Here is a 25,718-nt window from a genome sequence, read left to right on the forward strand (position 1 = left end):
CATCCAGCTGCGCTGTCTCAGAGAGTAAGCGCAGGGCAGGAAGCAGGATGCCGGTATGGGCTGCAAGAGGTAAGTGGTGCTGTGTGTCAGTCTGCGTGCATGCGTGTATGTGGTGTGGTGCTTTATGTGTGTGTGAGAGAGTGGTGCGGTGCTGGGGCTTTACATGCGGGCAGTGTTAGCTGCAGATTGTGGCTAACACTGTCCGCTATTAAAGTGAAATGGCATTCACTCCTTTCCACGCTCTCGGGCGTGTGGAGAAGCGTGAATATTAATTTCTCTTTAGCAGCCGGGACAGGCGTCACTCCTGCTTCTCCACTGGCACAGGGTGGGCCCCCTTGATTCAGGGGCCCAGCAGCCACTGGCCCCTAGAGCAGTGAGGGCCTTAGGCAGCTGCTGGACAGTATGTCAGCTGGTGTCAGTGCCTGGGCCCACCAGAGAATTCTCCAGTTGGCAAGTACGATCCTGGGCAGAGACAACACATGAGCTTCCCAGCTCACAGGGTGAACATTTTTAGTGGTAGCAATGCAGCAATCACAACCGATACAGGTGGTGAATCCGCCGTGACTGGGAGATATATCTCTTTCCACCGCAAGGCAGTAATTATCTGACCTCTCCTACCCCTTTAACGGATCTTGCTCAACAGACATGATGCCATGCTGAAAAGGCACAGGGCACAGTATTCTTGCTCAACAGACATGATGCCATACTGAAAAGGCACAGGGCACAGTATTGAGTCCACACAATAACCATTTTTTTTGTTCATGCAAGATAAAGCACTGAAACATTGGTTTTACAGCTTGAAAGCATGGATGAGAAAAGACATACAGCAGATGAGTTGCTGCTGTATATTAAGCAACAACTCGCATGATTGATGGTTATGCATGAACTGCTGCTGGAAATTGTAGTGAGCGAAAAGGTCAGAAACATTCTGCTTGCCTTAACACAGCGAGATCGCTAGCGAGATCGCTGAGTTTTGTGACGCAACAGCGATCTCAGTAGCGATCTCGCTATGTGTGACACGTACCAGCGATCAGGCCCCTGCTGTGAGATCGCTGGTCGTGTCGGAATGGCCTGGGCCATTTTTTGATCGTTGAGGTCCCGCTGACATCGCTGAATCGGCGTGTGTGACGCCGATTCAGCGATGTCTTCGCTGGTAACCAGGGTAAACATCGGGTAACTAAGCGCAGGGCCGCGCTTAGTAACCCAATGTTTACCCTGGTTACCAGCGTAAAAAAACAAACAGTACATACTTACATTCAGCTGTCTGTCCCTTGCCGTCTGCTCCTGCACTGACTGCTGGTCGTAAAGTGAAATTGAAAGCACAGCACAGCGGAGAGTCACACAGCGGTGAGTCACCGCTGTGGCTGTGCTCTGCTTTCACTTTACGGCCAGCAGTCAGTGCAGGAAGCAGACGGCAAGGGACAGACAGCTGAATGTAAGTATGTACTGTTTGTTTTTTTACGCTGGTAACCAGGGTAAACATCGGGTTACTAAGCGCGGCCCTGCGCTTAGTTACCCGATGTTTACCCTGGTTACCGGGGACCTCGGGATCGTTGGTCGCTGGAGAGCTGTCTGTGTGACAGCTCCCCAGCGACCAAACAGCGACGCTGCAGCGATCCGGATCGTTGTCGGTATCGCTGCAGCGTCGCTAAAGTGTGACGGTACCTTAACAGACGAGACGAGAAAAGGAACTCAAGCTACCTGCATGGAACACATCATGAATTTAGTTGTGCAACGTTTCTTTCAGGAATAAAGAGGTTTCAGGAAAGTGGTGGTCATGCCCAGGAAAATGTCAGTTCATTTCAACTGTTCTTACGTGGACAATCACACCCTGCTAGCAAAACAACAATGGTCTGTCAGAGAACCGCCTGATTTGCAAACTCGCAACACACTAGAATTCAATGCTGCATATGTTGGAGCGTCTGTACAAGCAATGTAAATCTGTGACAGAATATATCATGTAGCAGTTAAACTTGAGACTGGGTTACTTAGAGATCTGTTATTTGAAGCTGATGAGAGATGCGTATCATCTACTGAAGCAGAAACTGTGGTACCAATTGTCTCATGTCCTTTATATTTATCCTGAAAAAACACTCACCGGAATGCAAAAGGGAATGGAGGAAGAACAACAAATTGCAATTATTCCTGGCTGCCCTGTGTCTGCTGGGAGTGCTTGAAATCCATTTTTTGACATCCCATCAGTCAGTGGGCAATTTTTGGATTCAAAATCTGTTAATATTTATTCACTTTAGTCCAGTCAAAATACGGTTTGACCCAGAACAAATTCCAAGAAAGCGTTCTATGATTTTTTTTATTACTATTATATGTGGGGAGCAACATATTAAAAGTTTTCCAAAAATTGATCACCACAAAAGTCCTAACTATGACATCATAAGACGATGACAGCCATCGCACTAAAAATAACGAATATTTCCCTAATTCAAAGCTGTAGCTTTGGTTACAGAAGAGTTTGCATTTTGTATACTATATATTTTCATATAGCAATTTTTATACAAAGTTTTATACTAACTACATGGACAGGCGAGGTCATGACGTCATCAATGACGTCATGACATATATGTACATTTCTGGAAATTATAGAATTAATACACAGTGCATTTTAAGACCTACTTCATCATTGAATAAGCATGTCAGGTCAATAGTCACTATTTTCATCATCAGACACTGCTTCCTCACTCATATTGTCACAATGCCCTTCTTGACATGGTCCGCATACCCGTGAACAGGTAAGTCCGTGTCTTTTGCAAGTGCACCGAAGTGTACTACAACCACAAGAACAATTGCAGTGAATTATTTTCAGAAGTGTTTCTGGCGCGGGTGAAGTATCCATCATCACTGGAACTAGACTGTTGTTCTGCAATTCCCATCCCCATTCAGTAGTGTCCATGGCCTCACCATTGTCCATCCAAAGCATCACTTGGAGGTAACTCCGAAGGGCATGATACTTCGTTGCAGAGGATGTCGGTGGCAGTCGTTCAGGTGTAACAAAGAGTTTGGCTGAACCAACTTTTTTGCAGAGAGTAGAATACCTCATTGCAGACAGATTGTCTCCAGGTTTGCCCCCGAACAATGCTACCATCGCTTTACACCCAGCGTCTTCAATCTCAGCTCTGTTTTTGTTAGGTGTGGAAAAGATTTTAGCACAGCTATTTAAGACCGAGTCTCCCTTTAAAACCTTGTGTAGACTGAGTTTTTTTCCGATTCCAAAAACCGCGGAAGTGGTATCACAACCCATGAATGCATGAAGGAACAGAAGACTGCTGCAGACATGGTTTCCCAGGAACTTCTTCATAACCTTAATGTCGTATACTGTTGCAGGGCTCCCTTTATCCGAGTAGAAACAAAGCTTGTTGCCATCGCTGGTTGACGCGTGATGAAGTAGCAACACCAAAAGATCTGTATCTTCGCCAATGAGACTAGTACTTTTGTTGGATGACATTGACACTGCTGCCTTAACAATCTCCACATCTGCATCCCCCTCTGATTGCATTACATGGCAACCTCTGTCATTCATGCGCTGTGAAACGAGATTGATAAGAGACTGTTTATTCTCCACATTCGAAAGGAAGTCCTCCTTTTTCCCGACAAATTTCATTCCTTCAGCAATGTTCACTTTGTTACTTGTTCGTTTTTTGCACCGTCGCTGATGGGTAAGGTCCTTAGTGTTTGGTTCTCCAATGTAACCATCAAATTCTATCATACCCTTACCATAGTGCTTTAGTGTGAAAGATGCATAGTCTTCAGCGATTGAACAATATGTCTTTCCTTCTGACCACTTCAGTCGATGGAGTAGAGAACCTCCGTCAAGAACATAATGTTCCAATTCTGGTACACCCTTGAGTACAGCGTCATCTGAACTCTGTTCTTTTATAGCAGCCATCAGTTGTGCTTTGTTTGGTTTGCATAAGAGATGTTTTGCCTCAAAGAGGGATGGTGGGTATGGTGAAAGTTCATAGACCATCACCTCATCAAGGGAATGATCAGCAGTTTGAGACACCATAAGAAACCTTTGGAACAAAACAGCGGGTTCTATTGTTTTGTCCTTAGCAACGTCAATAGCCTCACTGGATGCCAGGGTCTTGGCTTTCATTGACCGCTTGTACTTAACTGAAAACAGTGATTGACCCTCCATTGTTGCAACTATTTCTCTGCCAATGGTAAACAGGTTATGGACAGTCACATCCTTATTTGCATTGACACCAGTGATAATGTTGCGAAGAGACACTTCATCAGAGAAAGGTGAAAAGGTCTTGAGTTTATCTGCATTTCTCCAGGTCTTCACGATCTCTTCTCGTCCTTGACGTTCTTGCCTCCTTGTGTAGCTCACTGGTGACAAAGCTCTGGCGAATGAAACCCTGCATTGCATCACCGTAGGAAGAGGACACTGGCACAGTCCACAAGGCCCTCTGATGTTCGGACATTCCACTTCCTCTGGTGAGTCCTCCTGCAGTTTTTAGGGAGTGCATCAGAGCTTGCTTGATGACTAGGTCGCAACCCAGGCCTGCCCAGTACTGATCAGTCCGCCTTACAACATGCAAGCCATTCATAAATCTATGGAAGACTGATGGCATATCATCTTCTAGAGTGGTCATTGACTGGAGGTAAAGGGAGGCGGCCTTCAAATAGTTCCCATGCCCAGCAGCTGGAAGAATGGGCAAACATTCGGCTACAGCATGAAGGTGCATCAGCCAGGATCCTGTACGATCGGCCTCAATAAGCTCCCTTGCAATTCCAACCATCTGTTGGTAATTCAGCCAGAGTTTACTGGTGCGAGAGTGAGCGGATAATCCGTTTATTTTGGTGGACAAGAGGTGGACAATTTCACTAAGGCAGGTAGAAGTGATGACCAAATTCAAGTCACTCTCCCCTGTCAGTGTCCGAGCATACAACTGCTCAAGTTCTTGCAACAGGTCTGCAAAACCGGGATGGTCGCAAAGTACTTTGTCTGCAACTTGCTGAGTAAGACACTGATCAAGGAGGAGATGGCCATGAACTGCAGTTGCTCTTCATCGTTGTCCTCGAGAAATGTACACATTCTCAAGAACGCTTGCTCTTGGTCCATGTTCATCGGCCTCCCTACCTTCCGCGGTTTCTTTGTAGTAGATCCACCACCATGACGCATAGGAATTCCGTAATTTGTCCGAAAGTTAATGTCACATGAACGATGATACAGAGTCTGCAGCATGTAAGTCCTTCCCAAAGTACGCGATTCTCCCTTGAATGGTGATTGCCCAGTCATCATTATGCTGTTTGCAATGTGACATGATGGACCTTACAAATCCATCCGTTTTAACAAAGCTATAGTCATCAAAATCACTACTAGATCTTGTCTTCATCACTTCATGTCCACAGAACAAACACTGCGTCTTGCTATCATAGGATCCAGTAGACTCCCGTGTACCTCTCTTGGGTACTATGAACGGAAGTAGCTTTGTTATGCAAGTCTATTTGCTTCTTGTTTATGTAGTTCATACGACATCTCTTGTGCACCACTGCTTCAGCAGCTAACACAGTGCTAACGCCTTTCTCAATACTGGCTTTATTGATCCCTTCAGCTCCTTTCGCACCAATCACCACTCTTTCTCCGTCATCTTCTACTTCATGGCTGCATAAGGGGCAAGTTTCTTGACTTTCCATCATTCTCAGCTCTGTAAAAGAAGATAAATAAATCGTTAAATAATAAATATAATAGTAGTAGTAATTGTAAAAGAAATATGATAGACACTGAAAGGAGAGTCGCATTTAACATTTTACAGCTTTGGCGGCCATATTCTTTGACGTCACATTTGGACCCTTTGAGGTAACCCTATCTTGGTAAACTTTTAGTATGTTTTTCCCTACATGTAGTACTACCAAACAATAAAAAGCTTTCTTGGAATTTGTTCAGGGTAAAGTATTTTTTTTTGTATTTTGATTGGATTATTTACATGATGTAGGATTTGGAGGAGGAGCGGGTAGATGTGGAGGGGCCGGGGGACATGGAGTTGACAGTATGGGGTCTGTCTGTCTCTACATGCCCTCCATGTGTAGTTTGGGGTCTGTCTCTCTCTTCATACTTTACATACAGTGGATACAGAAAGTATTCAGACCCCTTTAAATTTTTCACTCTTTGTTTCATTGCAGCCATTTGGTAAGTTCAAAAAAATTCATTTTTTTTCTCATTAATGTACACTCTGCACCCTTTCTTGACTGAAAAAGATAGAAGTGTCAAAATTTTTGCAAATTTATTAAAGAAGAAAAACTGAAATATCACATGGTCATAAGTATTCAGACCCTTTGGTCAGTATTGATTAGAAGCAGCCTTTTGAGCTAGTACAGCCATGAGTCTTCTTGGGAATGATGCAGCAAGTTTTTCACACCTGGATTTGGGGATCCTTTGCCATTTTTCCATGCAGATCCTTTCCAGTTCCATCAGGTTGGATGGTGAACGTTGGTGGGCAGCCATTTTCAGCTCTCACCAGAGATGCTCAATTGGGTTTAGGTCAGAGCTCTGGCTGGGCCAGTCAAGAATGGTCACAGAGTTGTTCTGAAGCCACTCCTTTGTTATTTTAAGGCCAGGGTCACATTTAGCGTAGGGAAATACGGTCTGTTTTTTATAGGCGTAATACGCAGAAATGTTCCCTAAACAGTGATCCGTATGTCATCCATAGGCAGGGTGTGGCTGCGTATTTTATGCATGTCATCCTCCGTATGTAATCCGCATAGCATCCGTACTGCATTTTTTTCTCGCAACCTTGCAAAATGGACATATAATGGATCCATGGGCTCAAATATTTGTGAAAACATATATACAGTCTATCTATCTATATATATATATGTATATATATATATATATATATATATACTAGATGGTGGCCCGATTCTAACGCATCGGGTATTCTAGAATATGCATGTCCACGTAGTATATTGCACAGCCCACATAGTATATTGCCCAGCCACGCAGTATATTGCCCAGCGAAGTAGTATATTGCCCAGCCACGTAGTATATTGCACAGCGACGTAGTATATTGCCCAGCCACGTAGTATATTGCCCAGTCACGTAGTATATTGCCCAGCCACGTAGTATATTGCACAGCGACGTAGTATATTCCTCAGTGACATAGTATATTGCCTAGCCACGTAGTATATTGCACAGCGACATAGTATATTGCCCAGTCATGTACTATATTGCCCAGCTACATAGTATATTGCCCAGTGATGTAGTATATTGCCCAGCCACGTAGTATATTGCCCAGTCACGTAGTATATTGCCCAGTCACATAGTATATTGCCCAGCCACGTAGTATATTGCCCAGTCACGTAGTATATTGCCCAGTCACATAGTATATTGCCCAGTCACGTAGTATATTGCACAGTTACGTAGTATATTGCCAAGGCACATAGTATATTGCCCAGCCACGTAGTATATTGCCCAGCCACGTAGTATATTGCACAGCGACATAGTATATTGCCCAGTCATGTAGTATATTGCCCAGCTACATAGTATATTGCCCAGTGATGTAGTATATTGCCCAGCCATGTAGTATATTGCCCAGCCATGTAGTATATTGCCCAGTCACGTAGTATATTGCCCAGTCACGTAGTATATTGCCCAGTCACATAGTATATTGCCCAGTCACATAGTATATTGCCCAGTCACGTAGTATATTGCCCAGCCATGTAGTATATTGCCCAGTCACATAGTATATTGCCCAGCCACGTAGTATATTGCCCAGCCACGTAGTATATTGCACAGCGACGTAGTATATTCCTCAGTGACATAGTATATTGCCTAGCCACGTAGTATATTGCACAGCGACATAGTATATTGCCCAGTCATGTACTATATTGCCCAGCTACATAGTATATTGCCCAGTGATGTAGTATATTGCCCAGCCATGTAGTATATTGCCCAGCCATGTAGTATATTGCCCAGTCACGTAGTATATTGCCCAGTCACGTAGTATATTGCCCAGTCACATAGTATATTGCCCAGTCACATAGTATATTGCCCAGTCACGTAGTATATTGCACAGTCACGTAGTATATTGCCCAGGCACATAGTATATTGCCCAGTCACGTAGTATATTGCCCAGTCACGTAGTATATTGCCCAGTCACATAGTATATTGCCCTGTCACGTAGTATATTGCCCAGTCACATAGTATATTGCCCAGTCACATAATAGATTGCACAGTCACGTAGTATATTGCCCAGGCACATAGTATATTGCCCAGTCACATAGTATATTGCCCAGGCACATAGTATATTGCCCAGTCACGTAGTATATTGCCCAGTCACGTAGTATATTGCACAGTCACGTAGTATATTGCCCAGGCACATAGTATATTGCCCAGTCACGTAGTATATTGCCCAGTCACGTAGTGTATTGCCCAGCCACGTAGTATATTGCCCAGCCACGTAGTATATTGCCCAGTGACCTAGTATATTGCCCAGCCACATAGTATATTGCACAGCCACGTAGTATATTGCACAGTCACGTAGTATATTGCCCAGCTACATAGTATATTGCCCAGTCACGTACTATATTGCCCAGTCACGTACTATATTACCCAGTCACGTACTATATTGCCCAGTCACGTAGTATATTGCCCAGCCAAGTAGTATATTGCCCAGCTACGTAGTATATTGCCCAGTCACGTAGTATATTGCCCAGTCACGTAGTATATTGCCCAGTCACGTAGTATATTGCCCAGCTATGTAGTATATTGCCCAGTCATGTAGTATATTGCCCAGTCACGTAGTATATTGCCCAGCCACGTAGTATATTGCCCAGTCACGTAGTATATTGCCCAGTCACGTAGTATATTGCCCAGTCACTTAGTATATTGCCCAGTCACGTAGTATATTGCACAGCCACGTAGTATATTGCCCAGTCACGTAGTATATTGCCCAGCCAAGTAGTATATTGCCCAGCTACGTAGTATATTGCCCAGTCACGTAGTATATTGCCCAGTCACGTAGTATATTGCCCAGTCACGTAGTATATTGCCCAGCTATGTAGTATATTGCCCAGTCATGTAGTATATTGCCCAGTCACGTAGTATATTGCCCAGCCACGTAGTATATTGCCCAGTCACGTAGTATATTGCCCAGTCACGTAGTATATTGCCCAGTCACTTAGTATATTGCCCAGTCACGTAGTATATTGCACAGCCACGTAGTATATTGCCCAGCCATGTAGTATATTGCCCAGCGACGTAGTATATTGCCCAGCCACATAATATATTGAACAGCCACGTAGTATATTGCCCAGTCACGTAGTATATTGCCCAGCTACATAGTATATTGCCCAGTTACGTAGTATATTGCCCAGCTGCGTAGTATATTGCCCAGCTACGTAGTATATTGCCCAGTCACGTAGTATATTGCCCAGTCACGTAGTATATTGCCCAGTCACGTAGTATATTGCCCAGTCACGTAGTATATTGCCCAGCTATGTAGTATATTGCCCAGTCACGTAATATATTGCCCAGTCACGTAGTATATTGCCCGGTCATGTAATATATTGACCAGTCACATAGTATATTGCCCAGTCACGTAATATATTGCCCAGCCACGTAGTATATTGCCCAGCCACGTAGAGTATTGCCCAGCCGCGTAGTATATTGCACAGCGACGGAGTATATTGCCCAGTCACGTAGTATATTGCCCAGCCACGTAGTATATTGCCCAGCGACGTAGTATACAGCACAGAGCCACGTAGTATACAGACTTAAAATAAAAAATAAACATATACTCACCCTCCGAAGAGCCCGTTGTAGTTCTGGCGCTTGTGTGCGGTGCACGCGGCAGCTTCCGGTCCCAGGGTTGGTATGGGCGCAGGACCTGTGATGACGTTGCGGTCACATGACCGTGACGTCATGGCAGGTCTTTCTCACGGGACCTGTGATGACGTCGTGGTCACATGACCATGACGTAATGGTAGGTCCTTGTCACATACCATTCTTACCACCGGAACCTGCCGCTTGCATGGAGCGGTCATCGGAGCAACGTGAGGAGCGGGAAAGGCGGTGGACGGTGAGTATATAACGATTTTTTATTTTTTAATTATTTTTAACATTAGATCTTAATAGCATCAATAGTAAAAATTTGGTCACACAGGGTTAATAGCAGCATTAATGGAGTGCGTTACACCGCGGCATAACGCGGTCCATTAGCGCTGCCATTAACCCTGTGTGAGCGCTGACTGGAGGGGAGTACGGAGCGAGCACTGTCTTCAGGGAGGAAGGAGCGGCAATGTTGCCGCCAGACTGCGCCCGTCGCTGATTGGTCGTGGCAATGGTTGTGGGCATTTTGCCACGACCAATCAGCGACTTGGATTCCATGACAGACAGAGGTCGCGACCAATTAATATCCGTGACAGAAAGAAGAACAGACAGACAGAAAGACAGAAGTGACCCTTAGACAATTATATAGTAGATATGTCAGTGAGACACACATATATATATACTAGCTGAAGAGCCCGGCGTTGCCTGGGTATAGTAAATATCTTTGGTTAGTTATAGCAGCTCACTTCTCTTATTTTCCCATCACGCTTCTCATTTTCCCCCTCACATCTTTCATTTTCCCCCTCACATCTCTCATTTTCTCCCTCACACCTCTCATTTTCCCCCTCACTCCTCTCATTCCCCCTAACTTGTCATTTCGATCTCACGTGTCATTTTCCGATCACTCCACTATTTTCCCTCATTCCTCTCATTTTGCACTCACACCTTTTCATTTTCACCTCACACCTCTCATTTTCACCTCACAACTCTCATTTTCCCCTCAGTATATACATGTTTTTCATCTCCCTTATATATAGTATACACCTGTATGTCATCTCCTGTATGTCATCTCCCCTGTATAAAGTATACACCTGTATGTCATCTCCCCTGTAAATAGTATATACCTGCTGTATGTCATCTCCTCCTGTATATTGTATATACCTGTCATGCCCTCAGCCGCAGGTTCGGTCTCCGCTGTGCAGGGAGACCGGCACCTATCACACAGCCTTACTCACCCTGTCCGTGGCTCCAGACGATCTGCGGCTTCTTTCTCTGCTAAGAACCTGCATCCTCTTGGCAGGTCTCCTGGAAATGCTCTTAGGAGCCGCGCCCCGCTTCCTGCACATACTTGAAACAGCAGGACACCTGTTCGCTATTAGGGCCGTCTGTGTTATGATGCTCTGTGCATAAAAAGCACCCTCCCCTTTAGGGAGGTGCCTGGGCTATGTGTTCATTCTTTGGATTGTTGCCGCAGCTTCAGGCCATGCTCTGCTGTGCTCTGCACTTTACTTATATCTCTATTTTCACAGAGTCCTCTTCTGGTGAATCCCATTCTGGACTTCTCTGGTCTCTCCGGTTCTCACTCCAGGTTGTCTTGCCTCTCCTCACGGAATCCTCCAGACCCTGCTACCAGTGGAAACTACCTTGCTGGATTTCATGGAGCTTCTGGGATTGTCCCCACCAGCTGGCCCAAGTATTCTACTGTGTTGCTAGTTTGTCAGTATTGGTCGTCCTCTGGTCCTGGATTCGTAGCATTCAGGCCACCTGGTGTTGTGACGGGGGAATCCCTGTATAGGGGTACACCTTGCCCGGTGCTCCACTACGTGGTACAGTGCTGTGATCCAGAGGTTCTCTCCCTCTGACTCCTGTTTCCTTTTTGTTAATAAATATCTTTTGGTTTATGAGATCTACTCTCCTGTCTGTTGAGTATCGGGTATATAGCCGCCACTGCACCATCAGTGGTCTAGTGAGTCCACTTTACCTTGTCACACCCTGTGGGCTTAACAGTTAGCCCAGGCCATGGACTCCGCTGATACCCGATTCTCAGTCCAGAGAGAGCTAGCTGCGCTTTGTCAAAGCCAGGATCAGCTAGTTTCCTTCATGCAAACTCTGGATACCCGCTTATCTACTCTACAGGCTACCGAGTCCACCAACGTGACCCAGCTAGCAGAGCTCCGTCTGGAATTCAATCGCCAACATGAGACGCAGGCCCGCTTGTTGGACTACATGACCTCTGTGGATGACCGGTTAACTAAGGTACAGCATCCTACGCTTGAGCCCACCATGAGAGACTGTCCTCCTCGTCTCTGCAAACCTCCTCGTTACTATGGTGACCCCAAGTTGTGCAGAGGATTTCTTAACCTATGCTTGCTGCATTTTCGTTTTTTGCCTCAGCATTTTCTGACAGACATGGCCAAGGTGGCTTTCCTTGCCTCTCATCTGGAGGGAGAGGCTTTAGCTTGGTTCAACCCCCTAATGGAGCGGAATGATCCCATTGTGTCTGATCTGCAGGTATTCTTGGACACGTTCCGCAAGATATTTGATGAGCCTGGTCGTGTCACATCTGCCATGGAGTCTCTCTTTGATTTGCAACAGGGCTCTCTCTCTGTCAGTCAGTATCCCATCCGTTTCCGTACCTTGGCTTCGGAGCTCCAGTGGACCAATGAGCCCCTGGTCGGAGTCTTCCGGCGAGGGTTGTCTGGAAGAGTCAAGGACGAATTGGCAGGCAGGGACCTACCCGAGACCCTGGATGATCTCATATCCCTCGCCATTCGGATTGACATGCGTCTTCAGCAGCGCTCCAGAGAGAGGCTTCTCGAGAAGCAATTTCCTCATCCAGCGTCTTCTTCACCGAAACCTCGGTTTCCGTGTCCTGCTCCGGTCTTTAAGGATGTGCCCATGGAGCTTGACCGCGTGAGGGTGAAGAGGAATCAGCAGGAGGAAATTCCCACTAGGAATCCATATCGTTATGGTGGACGCTCCACTTCCGGTCAATGCAGTGGAACTGAGAGGTCAGAAGAACTCTTCCGCCTAGGACAGGTAAGGGAGACCTCCCTAGGTGAGAATGACTCTTCTCTCCCGTTAACCATATCCATACAGGTTATCTTCGGGAAGGTGCGGTTCTCCGAGACGGCCTATCTGGACTCTGGATCTGGTGGAAATTTCATCCAGCAAGCTGTGGCCAGGCAGTTCGGGATTCCAATTGTTCCACTGCAGCGGTCCTGGCGCATCATCTCCGTAGATGGTAGACCCCTGAAAGATGCCATTATCGGTATCACCGAAGAGGTGGAGCTTCAAATCGGAGCACTACACAGGGAAAAGATTACCTTCTATGTGTTACCGAATCTTTCTCCACCATTCCTTCAAGGTCTTCCGTGGCTGCGCCTCCACGAACCTGTTCTGGATTGGCGGTCTGGAGATGTCCTTCGATGGGGTCAGTCTTGTCACGAACACTGCCTCATACCAGTACGGCCTGGTTCTACCCCACGGCCTCCGGCAGCTTTACCCGGGCTACCGTCTGCCTACTGGTCCTTCGCAGATGTATTCAACAAGAGGGAAGCCGAGACACTTCCACCGCACAGGCCTTACGATTGCCCCATCGATCTACTCCGCCTCGAGGTAGGATCAACCCTCTTTCTCCTACTGAGACTCAAGCCATGTCCGATTACATCAAGGAGAATTTGGCTCGAGGGTTTATCCAGAAGTCCTCCTCCCCAGCTGGAGCTGGGTTCTTCTTCGTCAAGAAGAAAGATGGGTCTCTTCGCCCATGCATCGACTACCGTGGTCTCAAACAAATAACAGTAAAGAACAGATACCCACTTCCCTTAATTCCTGAGCTCTTTGATCGGCTTCGAGGTTCCAGGATTTTCACCAAGTTGGATCTCCGTGGGGCTTACAACCTCATCAGGATACGATCCGGGGATGAGTGGAAAACCGCCTTCAACACGCGAGATGGTCATTACGAATATCTAGTCATGCCTTTCGGGTTAAGCAATGCTCCCGCCGTTTTTCAGGAGTTTGTCAATGATGTATTTCGTGACCTGCTTTATGTTTGTGTGGTGGTGTATCTGGATGACATCCTGGTGTTTTCTCCCGACTTACCAACTCACAGGAGGAATGTTCGTCTCATTCTTCAAAGATTGAGGGAGAATCTTTTCTACGCAAAGTTTGAGAAATGTCTGTTTGAACGGAGGTCTTTACCCTTTCTTGGCTATATTATTTCCGATACAGGTCTCGAGATGGATCCAGAGAAGGTTTCTGCCGTGTTAAAGTGGCCAAAACCTGAGGGAATCAAGGCCATTCAGCGGTTCCTAGGATTCGCCAACTACTATCAGCAATTCATTCCACAATTCTCCTCTCTGGTAAGACCACTCACTGCCCTGACTTGTAAAGGAGCCAAACCAAAGGATTGGACTCCTGAGGCCGAATCAGCTTTCGCCTCCCTCAAACAAGCCTTCTCAACCGCACCAGCTCTTCATCGGCCTATGATCAACAAACAGTTTTTCCTTGAAGTGGACGCTTCGTCATCCGGATCCGGAGCAGTCCTCACACAAAAACTGCCTACTGGTAAGATGGTGACCTGTGGTTTCTTCTCCAAGGCATTTACACCCTGTGAACGTAACTACTCAATTGGTGATAGAGAGTTACTAGCAATTAAGTTAGCCTTAGAGGAATGGCGATATCTGCTTGAAGGCGCAGTTCATCAAGTCATCATTTACACTGATCATAAGAATCTGTCCTATCTTCAGTCTGCTCAAAGACTCAATCCTCGCCAGGCTCGTTGGTCATTGTTCTTTGCTCGGTTCAATTTCTCTCTCCATTTCCGTCCTGCAGAGAAGAATATCAAAGCCGATGCGCTTTCCAGGTCCTTCTTGTCTGACGACCTTGAAGAGGAGCTTCAGCATATCATTGAACCGTCCAAGATGATCACGGTGGCTCCAGTCAGGCTGTCGCAACTCCCTCCCGGTAAGACCCTTGTAACTGAAAGAGACAAGAAGCGAGTTTTACACTGGGTCATTCTTCTAAGCTTGCCGGACACGCTGGTCAAAAGAAGACGTTACAACTAATTTCTCGACACTACTGGTGGTCCACTTTGCGCCAAGATGTTCTGAACTTTGTTGCAGCCTGTTCCTCCTGTGCTCGTAATAAAACACCCAAGAAACTGCCAGCCGGTCACCTCCTCCCTCTCCCGATTCCGTCTGCTCCCTGGCAACACATTGCCATGGATTTCATCACAGATCTGCCAGCATCATCCAGTTGTACAGTAATCTGGGTTGTTGTAGACCGGTTCTCCAAGATGGGACATTTCACTCCATTGTCTGGTCTTCCTTCCGCTCCTAAACTCGCAAAGCTCTTCATTCAGCATGTCCTTCGGCTTCACGGACTTCCACTCCACATTGTTTCCGACAGAGGAGTCCAATTCATTTCCCGATTCTGGTGGTCCCTCTGTAAACTGTTGGATGTCACTCTGGACTTCTCCTCGGCCTATCACCCACAATCTAATGGCCAAGTGGAGAGAGTGAATCAAGTCCTCACCAACTATCTGCGACACTTCGTGAATGGTCACCACAGCGACTGGGCCGACCTGCTGCCATGGGCTGAGTTTTCCTACAATAATCATGTCGGTGAGTCCTCCTCTAACTCCCCATTTTTTATTGTTTATGGATAGCATCCTAAGATCCCGACTCCACTGCCTCTTGCTTCCAGCAATCCAGCAGCTGAGTCCCTGGCCAAGGACTTCACAAAAGTCTGGACTGAGACGAGGACCTCACTGGAGCAGGCATCTGTTCGAACCAAGGAACATGCGGATAAGAGACGTCTGGATCCTCCACCTTTCCATCCCGGAGATAAGGTATGGCTGTCTTCCAGGCACATCCGACTTAAAGTCCCTTCTTATAAGCTGGCTCCTCGTTTCATCGGTCCTTTTGAAGTACTCCACCGAATCAACGATGTGTGCTATCGTTTGAAATTGCCTGCCTCCTTACAGATCCATAACTCCTTCCATGTATCCCTGCTGAAACCAGTTGTCCTCAGCCGCTTCACCCAGGATCCTGGTAATTTTCCTCCTCCTGTCGGTTCCGAGGATGTTTATGAAGTGAAGGACATCCTGGCCATGAAGAAAAGAGGGGGCAGGTCCCTCTTTCTGGTTGACTGGAAGGGATACCGTCCTGAGGAGAGATCATTGGAGCCTGTGGAGAACATTAATGCCCCAGTTCTTCTTAGAAGGTTCCTGACAGGTTTGAAGAAGGGGGGGCGTAAGGGGGAGGGTACTGTCATGCCCTCAGCCACAGGTTCGGTCTCCGCGGTGCAGGGAGACCGACACCTATCACACAGCCTTACTCACCCTGTCCGTGGCTCCAGACGATCTGCGGCTTCTTTCTCTGCTAAGAACCTGCATCCTCTTGGCAGGTCTCCTGGAAATGCTCTTAGGAGCCGCGCCCCGCTTCCTGCACATACTTGAAACAGCAGGACACCTGTTCGCTATTAGGGCCGTCTGTGTTATGATGCTCTGTGCATAAAAAGCACCCTCCCCTTTAGGGAGGTGCCTGGGCTATGTGTTCATTCTTTGGATTGTTGCCGCAGCTTCAGGCCATGCTCTGCTGTGCTCTGCACTTTACTTATATCTCTATTTTCACAGAGTCCTCTTCTGGTGAATCCCATTCTGCACTTCTCTGGTCTCTCCGATTCTCACTCCAGGTTGTCTTGCCTCTCCTCACGGAATCCTCCAGACCCTGCTACCAGTGGAAACTACCTTGCTGGATTTCATGGAGCTTCTGTGTTGCTAGTTTGTCAGTATGGGTCGTCCTCTGGTCCTGGATTCGTAGCATTCAGGCCACCTGGTGTTGTGACGGGGGAATCCCTGTATAGGGGTACAGCTTGCCCGGTGCTCCACTACGTGGTACAGTGCTGTGATCCAGAGGTTCTCTCCCTCTGACTCCTGTTTCCTTTTTGTTAATAAATATCTTTTGGTTTATGAGATCTACTCTCCTGTCTGTTGAGTATCGGGTATATAGCCGCCACTGCACCATCAGTGGTCTAGTGAGTCCACTTTACCTTGTCACACCCTGTGGGCGTAACAATACCTATGTGTCATCTCCTGTTTATAGTATAAACCTGTATGTCATCTCTTCTGTATATAGTATATACCTGTATGTCATCTCCCCTGTATATAGTATATACCTGCTGTATGTCATCTCCTCTATATACATATGTGTCATCTCCTCTTTTATATAGTATATACCTGTATGTCATCTCCTCCTGTATGTAGTATATACGTGTGTCATCTCCTCCTGTATATAATATATACCTGTATGTCATCTCCCCTGTAAATAGTATATACCTGCTGTATGTCATCTCCTCCTGTATTTAGTATATACCTGTATGTCATCTCCTGTATATAGTATATATCTGTGTGTCATCTCCTATATATAGTATATACCTGTATGTCATCTCCTCCTGTATATAGTATATACCTGTGTGTCATCTGCTACTGTATATAGTATGTACCTGTATGTCATCTCCTCCTGTATTAGACCTCGCTCACACGTTATTTGTTCAGTATTTTTACCTCAGTATTTGTAAGCTAAATTGTCAGCCTGATAAATCCCCAGCCAACAGGAAGCCCTCCCCCCTGGCAGTATATATTAGCTCACACATACACATAAGGTCATGTGACTGACAGCTGCCGTATTTCCTATATGGTACATTTGTTGCTCTTGTAGTTTGTCTGCTTATTAATCAGATTTTAAATTTTGAAGGATAATACCAGACTTGTGTGTGTTTTCGGGTGAGTTTCATGTGTCAAGTTGTGTGTGTTGAGTTGCATGTGGCGACATGCATTTAGCGACTTTTGTGAGATGAGTTTTGTGTGGCGACATGCGTGTAGCAACTTTTTGGGTGTCGAGTTGCATGTGACAGGTTAGTGTAGCAAGTTGTGTGCAGCAAGTTTTGCGCGTGGCGAGTTTTGCGCGTGGCGAGTTTTATGTGTGGTGCGTTTTGAGTATGTGCAAGTTTTGTGTGAGGCAAGTTTTGCATGTGTTGCAACTTTTGTGCATGTGGCAATTTTTCCACGTGTGCAAGTTTTGCGTGTGGCGAGTTTTGCACGTGTGGCTAGTTTTGCGTGAGCCTAGTTTTGCATGTGGCGAGTTTTGCATGTGGCGAATTTTGCGCATGGCGACTTTTGTGTTTTGACTTTTATGTGGTGAGGTTGGTGTATGTGTGGTGAAATGTGTGCTGAGGGTGGTATATGTGTTCAAGCACGTGGTAGTGAGTGGCGCATTTTGTGTGTGTGTTCATATCCCCGTGTGTGGCGAGTATCCCATGTCGGGGCCCCACCTTAGCAACTATATGGTCTATACTCAATGGCGCCATCGCTCCCATTCTTTAACCCCTTAACGACCGCCGATACGCCTTTTAGCGGCGGCAGTTAAGGGTACTTAAACCACAGCGCCGTTAATTAGCGGCGCTGTGGAAAAAGTAAATAGCGCCCCCCAGAGTCTGATTTTCTCCAGGGTCTCGGCTGATAGCCGAGACCCCAGAGAACATGATTCGGGGTTTTTTTTACCAACCTCGCTTTTGCGATCGGTAATTAACCGTTTACCAGCGATCGCAAAAAAAAAAACGCGATTTCCCTTTTAATTTCTCTGTCCTCCGATGTGATCGCACATCAGAGGACAGAGAAATGGGGTCCCAGATAGCCCCCCAATACTCACCTGTCTCCCCCGGTGCTCCTCGTGGCTCCCGTTGGGCGCCGCCATCTTTTTCCGGCAAAAAAATGGCGGGCGCATGCGCAGTGCGCCCGCCGGCCGGCACCGGGAGGATCTTTGGGGTCTCGGCTGCCGGGGGTAGCCGAGACCCCAAAGAACATGATCAGGGTTGGTTATACCAACCCCTGTTTTGCGATCGCCAGTAATTAACTGTTTACCGGCGATCGCCAAAAAAAAAAAAGTGTGTAATTCTCTGTCCTCTGATGTGATCGCACATCAGAGGACAGAGAAATAGGGGAATTCGGTGACCCTATTACACTTACCGGTGTCCCTGGGTCCTCCTGCGTCCTCTCCTGCCCGCCGGCGTCTTCTTTGGGAAACAAAATGGCGGGCGCATGCGCAGTGCGCCCGCCATCTGTCCCCATCTGCCGGCCGGCAGGAGAAAGCAGTTTGGGCTAAAATTAGGGTTAGGGCTAGGGTTAGGGTTAGGGCTAGGGTTAGGGTTAGGGCTAGGGTTAGGGCTAAATTTAGGGTTAGGGTTAGGCTTCTTTCACAGTTGCGTCGGTACGGGGCCGTCGCAATGCGTCGGCCCGACATACTGACGCACGTTGTGAAAATTGTGCACAACGTGGGCAGCGGATGCAGTGTTTCAACGCATCCGCTGCCCAATCTATGTCCTGGGGAGGAGGGGGCAGAGTTACGGCCACGCATGCGCGGTCGGAAATGGCAGATGCGACGTACAAAAAAACGTTACATTGAACGATTTTTTGTGCCGACGGTCCACCAAAACACAACTGATCCAGTGCACGTCGCGATCCGTCGGCAATACAAGTCTATGGGCAAAAAACGCATCCTGCGGGCAGATTTGCAGGATCCGTTTTTTGTCCAAAACGACGAATTGCGACGGATGCCAAATGACGCAAGTGTGAAAGTAGCCTTAGGGTTAGGGTTGGGGCTAAAGTTAGGGCTAGGGTTAGGGTTGGAGCTAAAGTTAGGGTTAGGGTTGGGGCTAAATTTAGGGTTAGGGTTAGGGTTGGGGCTAAAGTTAGGGCTAGGTTTGCGGCTAAAGTTAGGGTTAGAGTTGGGATTAGGGTTAGGGTTTGGATTAGGGTTGGCATTAAGGTTACGCTTGGGATTAGGGATAGGTTTGGGATTAGGGTTAAGGTTAGGGATGGGATTAGGGGTGTATTGGGATTAGGGTTAGGTTTGAGGTTAGGGTTGAGATTAGGATTAGGGGTGTGTTGGATTTAGGGTTTTGATTAGGGTTATGGTTGGGGTTGACATTAGGGTTGTTTTGGGGTAAGGGTTGTGATTATCGTTAGGGTTGTGATTAGGATTATGGATCGGGTTGGGGTTAGGGTTGGAGTTAGAATTGGGGGGTTTCCACTGTTTAGGTACATCAGGGGGTCTCCAAACACGACAGCCAATTTTGCGCTCAAAAAGTCAAATGGTGCTCCCTCCCTTCTGAGCTCTGCCGTGCGCCCAAACAGTGGGTTACCCCTACATATGGGGCATCAGCGTACTCCGGATAAATTGGACAACAACTTTTGGGGTCCAATTTCTCCTGTTACCCTTGTAAAAATAAAAACTTGGGGGCTACAAAAAAATTTTTGTGGAAAAAAAAATATTTTTTATTTTCACGAATCTGCATTATAAACTTCTGTGAAGCACTTGGGCATTCAAAGCTCTCACCACACATCTAGATAAGTTCCTTGGGGGGTCTAGTTTCCAAAATGGGGTCACTTGTGGGGGGTTTCTACAGTTTAGGTACATCAGGGGCTCTGCAATCGCAACATAACGCCCACAGACCATTCTATCAAAGTCTGCATTCCAAAACGGCGCTCCTTCCCTTCCGAGCTCTGCTGTGCGCCCAAACAGTGGTTTACCCCCACATATGGTGCATCAGCGTACTCGGGATAAATTGGACAACAAGTATTGCTGTCCAATTTCTCCTGTTACCCTTGTGAAAATAAAAACTTGGGGGCTACAATATCTTTTTTGTGGAAAAAAAAATATTTTTTATTTTCACGACTCTGCATTCTAAACTTCTGTGAAGCACTTGGGCATTCAAAGTTCTCACCACACATCTAGATAAGTTCCATGGGGGGTCTAGTTTCCAAAATGGGGTCACTTGTGGAGGGTTTCTACTGTTTAGGCACATCAGGGGCTCTCCAAACGCGACATGGCGTCTGATCTCAATTCCAGCCAATTCTACATTCAAAAAGTAAAACGGCACTCCTTCTCTTCCAAGCTCTGCGGTGCGCCCAAACAGTGGTTTACCCCCACATATGGGGTATTGACGTACTCAGGAGAAATTGCACAACAACTTTTGTGGTCTAATTTCTCCTGTTACCCTTGTGAAAATAAAAATTTTGGGGCAAAAAGATCATTTTTGTAGAAAAAATTTGATTTTTTATTTTCACGGCTCTACTTTACAAACTTCTGTGAAGCACCTGGGGGTTTAAAGTTCTCACCACACATCTAAATAAGTTCCTTAAGGGGTCTAGTTTACAAAATGGGGTCACTTGTGGGGGGTTTCCACTGTTTAGGCACATCAGGGGCTCTCCAAACGCAACATGGCGTCCGATCTCAATTCCAGCCAATTCTACGTTGAAAAAGTAAAGCGGCGCTCCTTCACTTCCAAGCTCTGCTGTGCGCCCAAAAAGTGGTTTACCCCCACATATGGGGTATTGGCGTGTTCAGGAGAAATTGCATAACAAAATTAATGGTTACATTTCTGTTTTTACACATGTGAAAATAAAAAAAATGGTTCTGAATTAAAATGTTTGCAAAAAAAAGTTAAATGTTCATTTTTTTCTTCCACATTGTTTCAGTTCCTGTGAAGCACGTAAAGGGTTAATAAACTTCTTGAATGTGGTTTTGAGCACCTTGAGGGGTGTAGTTTTTAGAATGGTGTCACACTTGGTTATTTTCTATCATATAGACCCCTCAAAATGACTTCAAATGAGATGTGGTCCCTAAAAAAAAATGGTGTTGTAAAAATGAGAAATTGCTGGTCAACTTTTAACCCTTATAACTCCCTAACATAAAAAAAATTTGGTTCCAAAATTGTGCTGATGTAAAGTAGACATGTGGGAAGTGTTATTTATTAACTATTTTTCATGACATATCTCTCTGATTTAAGGACATAAAAATACAAAGTTTGAAAATTGCAAAATTTTAAAAATTTTCGCCATATTTCGTTTTTTTTCATAAATAATCGCAAGTAATATTGAAGAAATGTTACCACTAACATGAAGTACAATATGTCACAAAAAAAAACAATCTCAGAATCAGCGGGATCCGTTAAAGCGTTCCAGAGTTATAACCTCATAAAGTGACAGTGGTCAGAATTGTAAAAATTGGCTCGGTCATTAAGTACCAAATTGGCTCTGTCACTAAGGGGTTAAGTCCCCCTTGTTCACATCTGGCAGCTGTCAATTTGCCTCCAACACTTTTCCTTTCACTTTTTCCCCATTATGTAGATAGGGTCAAAATTGTTTGGTGAATTGGAAAGCGCGGGGTTAAAATTTCGCCTCACAACATAGCCTATGACGCTCTCGGGGTCCAGACGTGTGACTGTGCAAAATTTTGCGGCTGTAGCTGCGATACATACACACACACATTCAGCTTTATATATTAGATTTATATTTCATACAGCGCTAGATAGCTTAAACAAATCTGCAGACATCCTGGTACGTGGCAGCGCATCCAAAAAACATATGATTGTCAATGTTAGACGCCCCCGGATCAGGATGCCTGCGTCCAATCTGCATGTGGATGTGATACTGCGCAGGCTCGGAGAACCATTTTTTTTCCTTTCACTGTCACCAATCTCTCCCCTCCCCCTCTCCTGTTTCCCCTCTGCCCCAGAAGTCAGAATTTGACATTTCCAACCAAATCCTGATCAGGATGCAGTTCCGTGCGTTTGCAAAAAAAATACGGATGCAGATAAATTGTGTCCAAGAGGGAACGACTACAGCAATGTACAAAAAACGCCACATATTAGAAAGTAATACGTTAACTACAACCGAGTAGCAGAGGGGTCTGCTCACAAGAGCGAACAATCTGAGGAAACAGCAATGCTAAAAACAGTGTGTACTGCTTCACTAGATACTTATAGGGTATGTTTCCACGATCAGGATGGCCGGCGGCTTCGTCGGAGCGGCAAACCCGCTCCGCGCTAAGCTCCGCCCCCTTTCTGGGACGCGATGATGCCGGATGTGTTCATAGCACTCATCCGGGATCATCGCACCCCACCATAGGGCCCTGTGTTTTACCTTGTGGCGACGCAGCGTCGCCGCAAGGTATACGGACATGCTGGGATCTTAAAAGACGCGCAGCATGTCCGGAGTCGCAGGGCCGCCGCGTGCGTGTTACCACACATAGTGGAGACGGGATTTCATGAAATCCCCTCCACTATGCTGTAACATCTGGACGCTGCGTGTCTGACGCTGCGTCTCTATGCAGCGTCAGACACGCAGTGTTTCCTACACGTGGAAACATACCCTTAGGGGTGTATAATGAGGATCTCACTGTGCAGTCAAAAATCTGGAACCATGAGGGTATGTGCACACGTCAGGATTTTTTGCGTTTTTTTTTGCGGAATTTCGCTATAAAAACGCTATAAATCAGCATAAAAAACGCTAAAATGATGCATCCTATCATTTAGAATGCATTCCGCATATTTTGTGCAGATGTATGCGTTTTTTTCCACAAAAAAAAAAAATGCATACCGCAAAAAATCCGGACATGCTCTATCTTTTTGCGGATTTTTTGCGGATTTCTAAGCAAAAAGGACATTCCGGTAAAAAAAAAAATCCGCAAAAATTCCGCAAAAAATCAGCGCAAAATTCGCGCAAAAAACGTGCAAATTCCGCGAGAAATCCGCGCAAAAAAAAAAAAAACGCGGATTTCTGGCAGAATTCTCAGGATTTTGTCATGAAAAAATCCTGACGTGTGCACATACCCTGACAGTGGAAAACGCATTTTTATTTAAAATAGAACCGGATCACCAAAAAGAGCCGGACTGCCCATCACTCGCTGAGAGGAGCGGGGTGTGCTGTGAGAACGCCAGCCTCCACTAGGGGCGCTCCCAGCACGTGAGTCCAGAAGACATCATGGCTGAGGGAACAGGAAGCAGCAGGGAGGAACATGCCGGTCAGTAGCACCTCTGGGGACCTCCGACCACCCCTGAGCCCCCATACCACTGCTATTACAATGCTCCGCAGACTGGTGATAGCAGTGACCACTGGCAGCGCTGCAGGGTGAGGGCAGCATCCAGGCCCCCTGCTCTATTGGGCAGTCGTGCCCCTCCCCCACCACCAGCAGTTCTTCTCTGCCTCCTGTAACTATTTCACCGCCAGTGCCTGCTCTCTGTATTCTGCAGTCTTTGTAGGTCACTAAGGGAATATTCTTACTACAGTATTTCTCGCCCATTAAATGTTTGTTTGAAACATTGCCGGCGCACGATCATGTGTCATATAATGGAAATGTTCCCAGATCTGTTATAATGTGCCCATAGGAGTGTAGGTTGTGAATCTGAACACACCAGGGTCCCACAGCTGTTTGTTGTCCATCTGAGGAGAAAAGCGGTCCTATAACTCTAAAGGCCACCGTCACACTAGCAGTATTTGGTCAGTATTTTACCTCAGTATCTGTAGCCAAAACCAGGAGTGGAACAATTAGAGGAAAAGTATAGAAACATATGCACCACTTCTGCATTTATCACCCACTCCTGGTTTTAGCTACAAATACTGAGGTAAAATACTGACCAAATACTGCTAGTGTGACGGCAGCCTGAGGCCATGTGCACATGCTGCGGATTCCGTTGCGGAATTTTCCGCAGCGGATTTGATTAAATCCGCAGTGCAAAAAGTACTGCGGATTTATCGCGGTTTTTTTTGTGCGGTTTTAGACACCTGCGGATTTTTAATATGGAGCAGGTGCCAAACCGCTGTGGATTCCGCACAAAGAATTGACATGCTGCGGAAAATAAACCGCAGCGTTTCTTTCCGCAGCATGTGCACAGCGGTTTTTGTTTTCCATAGGTTAACATTGTACTGTACACCACATGGAAAACTGCTGCGGATCCGCAGCGTCAAAACCGCAACGTGTGCACATACCCTTAGACTGGGATTCAGTTTCTGGGATGTGGAGAAAAAAAACTAGTTTCTCCATTTTCTCCACAGACCCACAAACAGGAATGGGCGAGTGCTGTCTGATCGGAGGCAAATTGTGCATGTCCGATCTTTTGCCTCTAGCCACTCTGTCCAAGGGAAAATTCAGATGTGCACAACCTCATTGAATAACATTAGTCCAAACGTGATCCGATATTTTGACGGATCGGACTCAGACCAATACTATGGTCCTGCAATACTCAGGGTATGTGCACACGTAGAATGTTCCGCTGCGGTTTTTCCTGCGGATTTATCGCGTTTTCTATTGCGGATTCCGCTGCTTATTTACATCTGCAGTTTTCTATTGGAGCAGATGTAAAAACGCTGCGGATTCCGCACAAAGAATTGACATGCTGCGGAAAATAAAACGCGTTTCCGTGCGTTTTTTTCCGCAGCATGGGCACAGCTTTTTTTTGTTTCCAATAGGTTTACATTGTACTGTAAACTCATGGGAAACTGCTGCGGATCCGCAGCAAAATCCATAACGTGTGCACATAACCTCACTGTTCCCAGGTCCAACAAAGCCTTTCCATTGCTGCTTCGGTCTTTGACAGGCTGCAGGGTTAACGTCATATAGCTACATCACTGCTGCAGCCAACCACGGTTCAGCGTCTCATGCCTTCTACGTTGGCAGAGGACGTGCACAGAGGTCATCATGTCACCGATGTCGTCTGCCAACAAAGACCAGAGTGGTGGTGTATCGCTGGCCCATGGAAGGTGAATATTGGTGTGGTCATCATTTTCATTAGCTGCACACCTATGGATAAATAATCATTATTCCCCATCTGTGTGTGGGTTCAGTAATGGCAGAGAATTGTCCCATTCAGATCAGATTTTGTGACTGAGAATCTGACATTCAGTGTATCAGGGCCAGTTAGAAAGGGATTTCACACAGAAGCTATTCTCTTGCAACTAATCTGCTTTTTTTTAATCAAAAATGTAGGTTGTTGGAGTGTGCCTAAGTGCTAGGCTGGTTTCACATTTGCGTCTGTGTACACAGCGTTTCATCCGCATAGATCCGCATGCGTCCTGCGTACATATCTT

General features: G+C 46.2%; 2 protein-coding genes across 12 annotated transcripts in view; one reads left to right on the forward strand and one right to left on the reverse strand.

Moving 5' to 3' along the window:
- Positions 1-2,372: 2,372 nt before the first annotated feature.
- LOC138670398 (uncharacterized) lies at positions 2,373-11,178 on the reverse strand. The gene is made up of 2 exons (XM_069757672.1): positions 10,952-11,178; positions 2,373-5,669 (listed from the first exon to the last, which is right to left on the reverse strand). The coding sequence occupies exon 2, from the start codon at positions 4,385-4,387 to the stop codon at positions 2,657-2,659; it is 1,731 nt and encodes a 576-aa protein (XP_069613773.1). The 5' UTR covers positions 4,388-5,669; positions 10,952-11,178; the 3' UTR covers positions 2,373-2,656.
- Positions 11,179-23,580: 12,402 nt separating this feature from the next.
- The window catches only part of TCEANC (transcription elongation factor A N-terminal and central domain containing), a 41,788-nt gene continuing 39,650 nt past the window's right edge, over positions 23,581-25,718 (forward strand). For 3 of the 11 annotated variants that reach the window (XM_069757678.1, XM_069757682.1, XM_069757673.1), the window contains exon 1: positions 23,592-23,655. The gene's annotated coding sequence lies outside the window, so the exon portion shown is untranslated. Of the gene's footprint in view, positions 23,656-25,718 lie in introns of all 11 variants that reach the window. The other 8 variants (XM_069757687.1, XM_069757690.1, XM_069757686.1 and 5 more) reach the window with 6 other exon arrangements.

The sequence above is a fragment of the Ranitomeya imitator genome, chromosome 3 (genome assembly GCF_032444005.1).
Source record: "Ranitomeya imitator isolate aRanImi1 chromosome 3, aRanImi1.pri, whole genome shotgun sequence".
NCBI classification, from domain to species: Eukaryota; Metazoa; Chordata; class Amphibia; order Anura; family Dendrobatidae; genus Ranitomeya; species Ranitomeya imitator.

Coding starts and splice junctions, on each gene's coding strand:
- LOC138670398 (XM_069757672.1), bottom strand. CDS start 4,387: ATGCAATGCAGGGTTTCATTCGCCAGAGCTTTGTCACCAGTGAGCTAC.